Raw genomic sequence first — 13,097 nt, 5'->3', positions numbered from 1 at the left:
CTACATGCATGCTACATACATACTACATGCATGCTACATACATACTACATGCATGCTACATGCTACATACATACCACATACATACTACATACATACTACATACTACATATATACTACATGCATGCTACATACATACTACATGCTACATACATACCACATACATACTACATACATACTACATGCTACATACATACTACATATATACTACATGCATGCTACATACATACTACATGCTACATACATACCACATACATACTACATACATACTACATACATACTACATGCTACATACATACTACATATATACTACATGCATGCTACATACATACTACATGCTACATACATACCACATACATACTACATACATGCTACATATATACTACATGCATGCTACATACATACTACATATATACTACATGCATGCTACATACATACTACATGCTACATGCATGCTACATACATACTACATGCTACATGCATGCTACATACATACTACATACATACTACATGCTACATACATACCACATATATACTACATACATACAATACATACATAGACATACAGTACATATAACATAGAGTAACATACTTACCAATACTTGTCACATTGTTCCCCGAAGCCATTGTCTTTTCCGGAATAAATATTAACATAACAAACCACAAAAATACTCACCCACGATCCGAAGCAGTCCACGAGTGTGTCCCACGACGATCTTGGGTAGAGAACTGCAGCATCAGATGATGCTGCCGTTCTCTACGGGCTGCAGGAATCCAATGACGGAAGGTAGGTATCCTTCCGCACTGTATTCCTCCGCCACTTAAAAAAAAAAAGTCCCTAGTCTCACTTTATGCCATTGCTGCGTGGGAAATGCATGTAGTATATATGTAGTATGTATGTGGTATGTATGTAGCATGTAGTATGTATGTAGCATGCATGTAGTATGTATGTAGCATGCATGTAGTATATATGTAGTATGTATGTAGCATGTAGTATGTAGCATGCATGTAGTATATATGTAGTATGTATGTAGCATGTAGTATGTATGTAGCATGCATGTAGTATATATGTAGTATGTATGTAGCATGTAGTATGTATGTAGCATGCATGTAGTATGTATGTAGCATGCATGTAGTATGTATATGGTATGTATGTAGCATGTAGTATGTATGTAGCATGCATGTAGTATGTATGTAGCATGCATGTAGTATGTATATGGTATGTATGTAGCATGTAGTATGTATGTAGCATGCATGTGTTATGTATGTGGTATGTATGTAGCATGCATGTAGCATGCATGTAGTATGTATGTAGTATGTATGTAGTATGTATGTAGTATGTATGTAGTATGTATGTAGCATGTAGTATGTATGTAGTATGTATGTAGCATGCATGTAGCATGCAGTATGTATGTAGCATGCATGTAGTATATATGTAGTATGTATGTAGCATGTAGTATGTAGCATGCATGTAGTATATATGTAGTATGTAGCATGTAGTATGTATGTAGCATGCATGTAGTATATATGTGTTATGTATGTAGCATGTAGCATGCATGTAGCATGCATGTAGTATGTATGTAGTATATATGTGGTATGTATGTAGCATGCAGTATGTATGTAGCATGCATGTAGTATATATGTAGTATGTATGTTGCATGTAGTATTTATGTAGTATGAATGTAGCATGTATGTAGTATGTAGTATGAATGTAGCATGTATGTAGTATGCATGTTGTATGTATGTAGCATGTAATTTTTTTTTTTTTTTTTTTTTTTTTTTTTACATTTAACACATTAGCCGGATGATGTGACTACTACTGTCCCATCATTGGCTAATGTGTCAATCACTGTCATGGTAGCAGGCATCGCCCGATGGGACTTGTAGTCCCATCGGACGATGCCTGCACAGACCCCCGGAGCCTGCACAGACCACCGGCAGGCCGGCACAGCCCCCCGGCAGGCCGGCACTGCCCACCGGCAGGCCGGCACAGCCCCCCGGAAGGCCGGCACAGCCCCCCGGAAGGCCGGCACAGACCACCGGAGCCTGCACAGACCCCCTGGCAGGCCGGCACAGCCCCCCGAAAGGCCCGTACAGACCCCAGAGAGGCTGTACAAGGGCAGGAAAGGGTTTTTCTTATTCCGATACCGGAAGTCCCATAGACTTGAATGGGACTTCCGGTATCGGAATCGGCGATACCGATACTTTTTTTAAAGATCGGCCGATACCATCCGATACGATACTTTGAAGTATCGGACGGTATCGCTCAACTCTAGTCTGAATACTTTCCGGACCCACTGTATAAAAGAACATCTAACTTCCACACAAAAACAGCAAATGTGCTTCTTGTCTGTCACATACAGAATAACAGAATATACTACAACCTTATACATGCTTCTATTTTGTGACGAATGTAAAAAAAATATAACAATGTTTAAACAAAGTCTATAAAAAAGTACCTTTAACCCCTTAGAAACCTTCGATACGCATTAAAACAGAGGCCGCTAAGAGTACTTATTCCCTCATCACCGTTTTAAAACGGCAATGAGGAATAAGGCTGTAACACCTCCAGAGTCTGTAAATTTCCAAGTTTTCTGGTGTCCAATCACATGATCGCCATTATTCAGTGAATAACGGTCATCACATAAAAAAAACAGGCTGTTTCAATGAATTCTCATGTCAGAGGAGAGAGAACTGATGCCATCCCAAAACCCCCCGTACCTCCGCCATCCCTCGGTTCCTCCTGATCAGTCCCCCGGCCCAGCGTTATCTTCCCAACACACAGGCTCTCAATGCATGTGCTGTGACTGAGGAAAATTGTGACATGAAACATCATGGAAGCTTCCAAATTTCGATACCAAATCTCTGAAAGCTAATATGAATGTAATGGTAAAGAATTTACAACCACTATAAAGCTGGTTATTGATAAACCCAACTGGCTGAGAACCTGAACAACTTAAAAGGAAGAATGTTTTTCTTTAATTGCAAAATTCAAGATATGGTCAACTAAGTAAATTATTATTAGATAATGTGCTAAAAAGGCCTTTTACCATGAGGTTTTGTCATCTCCTATCTTCAGAAGCACACCGCTCCCAAGCCTCCTAGCTTAAGCTGGAGTCACACAGCGACTCACCAGCGATCCCGACAACGATATCAACGTGTCAGAATCGCTGGTGAGTCGCTATGTGATCGCTGGTGAGCTGTCACACAGACAGCTTCACCAGCGATCAGCACAGCGACGCCGAGCCCGCGGCGTCGCTGTGTTCGTTAGTTACCAGCGTGCTGATGCAGGGAGCTGGTAACTAACGTACACATCGGGTATCCAAGGGACGTGCGTCCCTGGTAACTAACGTACACATCGGGTACCTAAGGGACGCACGTCCCTTGGATACCCGATGTGTACGTTAGTTACCAGCAGATCGCTGGTCTCCCGCCTGTCACACGCAGCGATGAGTGCTGACCAGCGACAAAAGAAATGTCCAGCGGTTTCTTACAGCGATCCTGGCGGGAGGTGGGGCGGTCGCTGATCGCTGTTGTGTCACAAAACTTGTGACTCAGCAGCGATCTCGCTAGCGAGATCGCTATGTGTGACGGGGCCCTTACTGCTGATTAACAGTTCACCAGTAGCATCATTGTGCCGCTGGTTCCGAACTATATGCTCTCCTATGCTGCTAGCAGAGTCTTTGCCTCCGCAGAATAGGTTTAGCACAAGGACACTGAAGCTGTCAGGATCCAGCTAGCATCAGACAGGTGCTTGAAAGTTGTATCGAAAAAAAAAGCTATTTTTCAATATGAGAGTATTAGACTGTATGTTGCTTGTACCAATGAACAACCTAGTAGTCAGAACGTGCTACCATGGCCTGCAGCTTCTCTTGACTTGTCTCCCATTGTCTCATCTGGGACGTCATTGATGGTAATTGCAAAGGGAGCTGCCAGAAGTGGATCTTGACCTTATGTGCCCAATTGCATTTAGGGTGGCAGAACATTCCTCAGACAACCAATAATAACTTCATTGATAACATGACAAGACGTGCAAGTGTGTGCATTTCTGTGCATGGGGCTTAGGCTATGTGCACACGCTGCGGATTGGTATCTGCAGAACCGCAGGTAAAACCGCAGGTAAAATGACCTGCGGTTTTCCCCTGCGGTTTATCACCTCTACAATGGAGATGGTAAACCGCAGCAGAATCCGCAGAAAAGAAGTGACATGTCATTCCTTTCTACGGATTCAAAACCGCAGCTTTTCCACAGTTAAAAATTCGCAGCATGTGCACAGCAGATTGTAAATCACAGATTTACATGCTACTGTACACTGTCTGCAGAACTGCTGCAGATCCGCAGCAGCCAAAACCGCAGCGGATCCGCAGCAAAAACCGCAGCATGTGCACAAAGCCTTATACTCAATACTCTATAAATCAATATGTTTTTAATATGGCCATCGATCCTGTGATTTAAATAATTCCACAAATATTCCAAGTTGGTGATGCACTCTCAATGTTGAGGAGCGCATAGGTCAATGTGCAACTAATTCAGAATGCAGAAAAGTTCACAGCTGCAATTTTCAGCAAATATAACTTTTATAATACCATTTGGTAATACAACTAAGAAAACATCCCAATATGAAAGGCGAGTTTCTTTACTTTGAAATTAATCCTAAAACTAATGAATGCAGTAGCGTCAGCTGCATGTCAAGCAATTGTCCCATAATAAGTAGACCATGACCGAGTGATATGTGCATTTTACTCCCAAGAGGGATAAAGAAACGGTGGGAGGTTCTGCATTATTTACAGGTCTGGTGGGGTTCACAGTCTAAAGCAAGGCACTATTAGGCACAATTACCATGAGACCCGCTGTGCTTTTTGCAGAGATTGTACACGTCAGTCAAGCTTTACTTTCAGTTTGTCAATCATCCACTGACGGCCAGGCAATAGAACAAACAAATAGAATAAACACTTATATAGAAACATTCCATAAAAATGTGTAAAGCTAACTGACTAGAGAAAAAAATGTAATTAAGTGATGTCTGCAAAGCGCTGTAGAAAATAATGGCACTATAAAAGTTTAATAAAAAAAAAGATCCCCATGAGCTTTTCTCACGGTGCTAGCAGGGATCTCACCGAGGTCTCCGCCGTTCAGCCCAGCTGAGAATGGAGCCTCAGTGACCGGACTTAACCTCAATGACATCACCACGCTTGCAGCAGCTCATTCATCAGTGGTTCTCAGCCTGGATAATCACATCTTGGCAACATCCAGATTGAAAACGGTTTATCCCCCAGACCTGGATTACGGCGTAGGACAGAACGATGGACAGGTATGGCATATTGTTGTTTTTTTATCTTTGCTTTATTACAGGAGATTGAGGGTTTCGGTGGAATTAGGCGAGGTCCTAAGTATGGTTTAATTAAGATTATTAAAGGAGTCTGTGTCATTCTTTCAATTAAAGGACTTTTTTCTGGGTGTCTGTGTTTTATAACAATGTGACTATAGGATTAGTAATGGATAGGTGTCTTATAGATGCCTCCTCCATTACTAAGCCGTAGGCTTGATGTAACCTGACAATACAAAAATGACATCAACCCCTCCAACTATCATCCCACTTGCCACCACTACAGGGCAAGTGGGAAGAGCAAAGCACCAGAATTGGCGCATCTAATAAATGTGCCTTTTCTGGGCAGCTGTGGGCTGCTATTTTTAGGCTGAGTGGGCCAATTTCCATGGCCCCTTACCAGCCTGAGAATACCAGCCCCCAGCTGTCTGCATGGGGTCCCCCCATTTTTGACAACCAGCCATGCTAAAGCAGTTTTTTTTAATTATTCATTTAAATAATAAAAAAATCAGTGTAGGGACCCCTGTATTCAGGATAACTAGCCTTGCTGAAGCTGACAGCTGAGGGTTGCGGCCCCTAGCTGTGAGTTTTGCCTGGCTGGTTAGCAAAAATACATGGGAACCATGCCGTTTTTGTTTTTTTTTTTTTATTATTTACAGTGCAGGAGCGGCTAATGAATACCTCCATCCGCCGTTCCTGCTCTCAATGTAATTAGCAGCAGCAGATGGCGGATGATGGGATCAGTAGTCCCATCAGCTGACACCAGTGACCGGAGGTAAGCTTTATACCTCCGATCACAACTGAGCGGTCACGCTGTCTTTTGAAAAGGTGGGAACAGCGGCTCTCTGACTGGCGGGGATGATTTCACCGACGATCAGAAGCAGTGTTTGCTGCGCAGTCATGCACATGACAGCGTGGCAAACACTGGATGTTTGGGCCCCCTATTCAAGTGAATGGGGATCGGGTCCGGGTACTGTTCTGGTACCCAAACTTTTTGTAACTGTTTGGGCCGAACCCGCCGGACCTGAACATCCAAGTGTCCACCCATCTCTACTAATGAATCTACTGCATACAATAAATACAATAATAGCGGGGGACATCGAAAACATGTTTTGCCAGAATTCTTGGGTCAACACTTTGAAATGTTGAAAACATTTTTATGCAAAGTTCTGCAACATTTGGCATATCAATTAGTCATCACTCTTTCCACAAAAGTGTCATAACCTATGGAAGAAATGTACTCTCGTTGCCTGGGTACAAATTCATCAAGCCTGATTTGCAGAGTTTGGTGTTAAACAGCATGGATCAACTTTAAAGGCTAAGGAGTCCACCAAATAAAAGAGTCAATTTGCTGTAGTGACCCTACAGATTGGGGGCTTTAAATGGTGAAATGTGACTGTTAGCTTCACTGTAGTAGGGGACTTCAGGAGTGAATATGTTCTGTAAAAAGATGCAAAATAGGTCCACCAGTTAGTCTGATTAGCAGGCGAACATTGGTCCAAATAAAAAAATAAAATAAAAAAATAACAGATTACCAGTTATCTTCATTTTGTTTAGATACATTTTGGAAACTTATATGTACCCATTTAGTGATGGATATAGATACAGTGGGGAAAAAAAAGTATTTAGTCAGTCAGCAATAGTGCAAGTTCCACCACTTAAAAAGATGAGAGGCGTCTGTAATTTACATCATAGGTAGACCTCAACTATGGGAGACAAACTGAGAAAAAAAAAATCCAGAAAATCACATTGTCTGTTTTTTTTTCATTTTATTTGCATATTATGGTGGAAAATAAGTATTTGGTCAGAAACAAAATTTCATCTCAATACTTTGTGATATATCCTTTGTTGGCAATGACAGAGGTCAAACGTTTTCTGTAAGTCTTCACAAGGTTGCCACACACTGTTGTTGGTATGTTGGCCCATTCCTCCATGCAGATCTCCTCTAGAGCAGTGATGTTTTTGGCTTTTCGCTTGGCAACACGGACTTTCAACTCCCTCCAAAGGTTTTCTATAGGGTTGAGATCTGGAGACTGGCTAGGCCACTCCAGGACCTTGAAATGCTTCTTACGAAGCCACTCCTTCGTTGCCCTGGCGGTGTGCTTTGGATCATTGTCACGTTGAAAGACCCAGCCACGTTTCATCTTCAATGCCCTTGCTGATGGAAGGAGGTTTGCACTCAAAATCTCACGATACATGGCCCCATTCATTCTTTCATGTACCCGGATCAGTCGTCCTGGCCCCTTTGCAGAGAAACAGCCCCAAAGCATGATGTTTCCACCATCATGCTTTACAGTAGGTATGGTGTTTGATGGATGCAACTCCGTATTCTTTTTCCTCCAAACACGACAAGTTGTGTTTCTACCAAACAGTTCCAGTTTGGTTTCATCAGACCATAGGACATTCTCCCAAAACTCCTCTGGATCATCCAAATGCTCTCTAGCAAACTTCAGACGGGCCCGGACATGTACAGGCTTAAGCAGTGGGACACGTCTGGCACTGCAGGATCTGAGTCCATGGTGGCGTAGTGTGTTACTTATGGTAGGCCTTGTTACATTGGTCCCAGCTCTCTGCAGTTCATTCTCTAGGTCCCCCCGCGTGGTTCTGGGATTTTTGCTCACCGTTCTTGTGATCATTCTGACCCCACGGGGTGGGATTTGCGTGGAGCACCAGATCGAGGGAGATTATCAGTGGTCTTGTATGTCTTCCATTTTCTAATTATTGCTCCCACAGTTGATTTCTTCACTCCAAGCTGGTTGGCTATTGCAGATTCAGTCTTCCCAGCCTGGTGCAGGGCTACAATTTTGTTTCTGGTGTCCTTTGACAGCTCTTTGGTCTTCACCATAGTGGAGTTTGGAGTCAGACTGTTTGAGGGTGTGCACAGGTGTCTTTTTATACTGATAACAAGTTTAAACAGGTGCCATTACTACAGGTAATGAGTGGAGGAAAGAGGAGACTCTTAAAGAAGAAGTTACAGGTCTGTGAGAGCCAGAAATCTTGATTGCTTGTTTCTGACCAAATACTTATTTTCCACCATAATATGCAAATAAAATGAAAAAAAAAACAGACAATGTGATTTTCAGGATTTTTTTTTCTCAGTTTGTCTCCCATAGTTGAGGTCTACCTATGATGTAAATTACAGACGCCTCTCATCTTTTTAAGTGGTGGAACTTGCACTATTGCTGACTGACTAAATACTTTTTTTCCCCACTGTATGTACCATGAGCATTTTTGAGGGTTTTTTGTAACATAGGCCAAGGGATAGCAACAAAAATAAGGCCAGTAAAAGAATCTAAGAAAACCATCATTGTTTAGTTTGGCAATTATCATATCTGGCTGCTTTCAGATGGCTAACATATGCTAAATGGCTTGTGGGGGCATGGTGTAAAAAGGAGGATTCTGAAAGCCCATCAAACACTTCCTAATTAAAAAAGCTTGGTTGTTCCAGTGATGGCTCTCTTTGAACATAAGTAGAATTTAGCCATACAATTCATCATGAGCCAATGCCTTGAAGAGACATTTTTAAGATGGAAGTTGTTTTTTTGTTTTTTTTTAACTTTGCTTAAAATCACATTACATAAGAAAAAATATGCAACTCAAACTAAAAATAACATTTAAAAAGCATGTACGTAGCGTATAAAATATTAATTGGCCATGATTTACCATAAAACTCAAAAATATTAGCGTATTATATATTGATGAATTTTATGGGGGTTACGAGGTTTTTAAAGATGTAAAATTAATTCTGTAGCTTTTAGCCTGGATTAACTGAATTATTAATTTTGTCAAAGTCTCGAGAGATCTTATTGAAACCATGACACAAATATTTTTACTACATTACCATTTGACCGAGACACATGCGGCACACAACAGTTAACACGTGGATGAGCCGTCTTCTAAATCATTTCTAATAGGCTAAAATGGTAAGATCAAAGACATTCCAATTTCCTAAGAAAAGTATTCTTCTACAGCCATACATGTGAGAGATCTAGTTATAAAACACTTTTATACAAACGTTTATGGGGAAAACTGCCTGAAGCATCAAGCATGTGACATTAACATGAACCTCCATTTAGCTTTTTTCCTTTATAACAAATTTTGTAAACTGTAAGTTAAGAACAATATTGTATTCACGCTTCATACAATATGCATAACACACATTTTCCCCAAGTGGATTTCATAATATATTCAAGATCACTGTAAAAGAATAACCTCAGGGACAAAAAAAGGTTGGAAAACACCCAATGTACAAAGAGAATGCTGGCATTCACAGTCTCACACTCCTTTTTAAAAAATAATTAGGATAATTGCATATACGGAACCATTAAATTCTACAACACTGTGGGCATAAGGATAAGTTCACACAAGCGTATAAAAAAACAAATCATCTAATTTCCATCCAGGAAAAAAAGTGACTTTTCATCTGTATTGCAGTCCACTGTTATACCTCAGCACTTATTTAATGTACAAGAACAAACAATCTTCTTTTATCGGTATGGAATCCAAGTTTTTTCCGCATAAAGACTTGAGTGAGTCTCATCAGAAATACAGAGGCGAGAAGTACATGCTGCAATATTTTTCAAACATTTGGCCCATGTAAAAAAAAAATATATACAGTGCCTACAAGTAGTATTCAACCCCCTGCAGATTTAGCAGGTTTACACATTCGGAATTAACTTGGCATTGTGACATTTGGACTGTAGATCAGCCTGGAAGTGTGAAATGCACTGCAGCAAAAAAGAATGTTATTTCTTTGTTTAATTTTTTTTTAAATTGTGAAAAGTTTATTCAGAGGGTCATTTATTATTCAACCCCTCAAACCACCAGAATTCTGTTTGGTTCCCCTAAAGTATTAAGAAGTATTTCATGCACAAAGAACAATGAGCTTCACATGTTTGGATTAATTATCTCTTTTTCCAGCCTTTTCTGACTATTTAAGACCCTCCCCAAACTTGTGAACAGCACTCATACATGGTCAACATGGGAAAGACAAAGGAGCATTCCAAGGCCATCAGAGACAAGATCGTGGAGGGTCACAAGGCTGGCAAGGGGTACAAAACCCTTTCCAAGGAGTTGGGCCTACCTGTCTCCACTGTTGGGAGCATCATCCGGAAGTGGAAGGCTTATGGAACTACTGTTAGCCTTCCACGGCCTGGACCGCCTTTGAAAGTTTCCTCCCGTGCCAAGGCCAGGCTTGTCCGAAGAGTCAAGGCTAACCCAAGGACAACAAGGAAGGAGCTCCGGGAAGATCTCATGGCAGTGGGGACATTGGTTTCAGTAAATACCATAAGTAACGTACTCCACCGCAATGGTCTCCGTTCCAGACGAGCCCGTAAGGTACCTTTACTTTCAAAGCGTCATGTCAAGGCTAATCTACAGTTTGCTCATGATCACTTGGAGGACTCTGAGACAGACTGGTTCAAGGTTCTCTGGTCTGATGAGACCAAGATCGAGATCTTTGGTGCCAACCACACACGTGACGTTTGGAGACTGGATGGCACTGCATACGACCCCAAGAATACCATCCCTACAGTCAAGCATGGTAGTGGCAGCATCATGCTGTGGGGCTGTTTCTCAGCCAAGGGGCCTGGCCATCTGGTCCGCATCCATGGGAAGATGGATAGCACGGCCTACCTGGGGATTTTGGCCAAGAACCTCTGCTCCTCCATCAAGGATCTTAAGATGGGTCGTCATTTCATCTTCCAACAAGACAACGACCCAAAGTACACAACCAAGAAAACCAAGGCATGGTACAAGAGGCAAAAAATCAAGGTGTTGGAGTGGCCTAGTCAGTCTCCTGACCTTAACCCAATTGAAAACTTGTGGAAGGAGCTCAAGATTAAAGTCCACATGAGACACCCAAAGAACCTAGATAACTTGGAGAAGATCTGCATGGAGGAGTGGGCCAAGATAACTCCAGAGACCTGTGCCGGCCTGATCAGGTCTTATAAAAGACGATTATTAGCTGTAATTGCAAACAAGGGTTATTCCACAAAATATTAAACCTAGGGGTTGAATAATAATTGACCCAAACTTTTATGTTTAAAATTTATTAAAATTTAACTGAGCAACATAACTTTTTGGTTTGTAAGATTTATGCATCTGTTAATAAATCCTGCTCTTGTGTGAAGTTTGAAGGCTCTAACTTATTTGCATCTTATCAAACCTGCTAAATCTGCAGGGGGTTGAATACTACTTGTAGGCACTGTATTATTGGTTCGAGTGCAGCCCATTTGTTTTTTTTGCACAGACATCACTTGGACTAAAAATACAATTGTCTAAATTTAGCCTCATAGATATACTCAATTTGGTTCCTTTCAAAAGGTTAGACCCATAAGCATGGAAATGCTGACGACTTTCCCTGAGGATTTGTGCAGGTACAAGTCACAGTGTACTACTGTAATAAATAAAAAGAATCAGTAAAACTTTGGTTTACTAAAGCATTCCCATCAAAGCTTGTTATATTGCAGTCATCATATTCTATAGCCCTGTGTATTTACCAATTGCTCATTTTGCCTTTCTACCCAGCTAATTCTTCTCTTTTCCATTAGGTCTATGACATAACATGATTAAAAACCGACTAGCTGACTCCTTTCTACGCTCTGTGTGGAATCAGGAAGTCAATTTTCCCTGTATGAGTCACAAGTCACTGGGTCAGGAGTTGAAGAGGGGAATGATTCATGCAGAGGAAGAGAGTCTTCCTGTTTCTACATATAGCAGCGAAAAGAGAAGAATTAGCTGGGTAGAAAGGTAAAATGAGCAATTGTAAATAAACAGTGGCATATAAAAAGAAGACTGTAATATATTAACCCCTTTACCCCCAAGGCTCTTTGCACATTCATGACCAGACCAAATTTTACAATTCTGAGCAGTGTCACTTTATGCGGTAACTCTGGCACACTTCAATGGACCCCACTGAATCTGAGAATTTTTTTTTCATGACATATTGTACTTCAAGACAGTGGTAAAATTTCTTCGATACAACGTATTTACACTTGTGAAAAAAAGGAAGGAAATTTGGCAAAAATTTGGAAAATATAGAAATTTTCAAACTTTTCATTTGTATGCCCTTAATTCAGTGGATTATGACACACAAAATATTCAATAAATAACACTTTCTACATGTCTGCTTTACATCAGCACAATTTTTAAAATACATTTTTTGTTAGGAAGTTAAAAAGGTTAAACGTTTGTCAGCAATTTCTATTTTTTTTTTTTTAAATTACAAAAACTTTTTTTTAGGGACCACATTACACTTGAAGTGACTTTGAGGGGTTTATAAGACAGAAAATACCCAAAAGTGACACCATTCTGAAAACAGTACCCCTCAAGGTGCTCAAAACCATTCAAGAAATGTATTAATCCTTCAGGTGCTTCACATGAATTATTGGAATGTGGAACAAAAACTAAACATTTAACTTTATTTCACAAAATTAAAAAAATTACACTCACCAATTAATTCATCTAGGGTTGCAATGATCATATTGACTCCACATGTGCCTTACAGATATTTACACTATTGGGCAGTAAAGAAAGAATAATTACATTTTTACCACTAAAAAGTTGTTTTAGCCCCAAGTTATAATTTTTCTGAGGGTTAATAGGAAGTCATGGAACTTTGATATAAAAAAAAAAATCACGGGTGTGCAAATACTTTTCAGGCACAGTACAAAGCTCAGAAGGGAAGAAGCGACATATTATGGTGCAGATTTTACAGTTATGGTTTGCGGGTGCAATGACCCACTGGGAGAAACCTTTAAGTGACAGAACAGCA

At 40.7% G+C, this 13,097-nt stretch overlaps 1 protein-coding gene across 3 annotated transcripts in view; it reads right to left on the bottom strand.

The window, feature by feature from the left end:
* GPM6B (glycoprotein M6B) overlaps window positions 1-13,097 on the bottom strand; it is a 224,795-nt gene that overhangs the window by 103,401 nt on the left and 108,297 nt on the right. Inside the window, exon 2 of one of the 3 annotated variants that reach the window (XM_073586215.1) lies at window positions 12,776-12,839. The exons of the other annotated variants lie outside the window; for them this stretch is intronic. Within the exon in view, the coding sequence (XP_073442316.1) occupies window positions 12,776-12,806 (31 nt within the window). The 5' untranslated portion in view covers window positions 12,807-12,839. The remainder of the gene's footprint in view (window positions 1-12,775; window positions 12,840-13,097) is intronic. 3 annotated transcript variants of the gene reach the window in all.

Source organism: Dendrobates tinctorius, unplaced genomic scaffold, assembly GCF_039654945.1.
Source record: "Dendrobates tinctorius isolate UK_male_01 unplaced genomic scaffold, ASM3965494v1 ptg000091l, whole genome shotgun sequence".
In the NCBI taxonomy this organism is placed as follows: Eukaryota; Metazoa; Chordata; class Amphibia; order Anura; family Dendrobatidae; genus Dendrobates; species Dendrobates tinctorius.
This window is presented reverse-complemented; position numbering and strand designations above follow the sequence as displayed.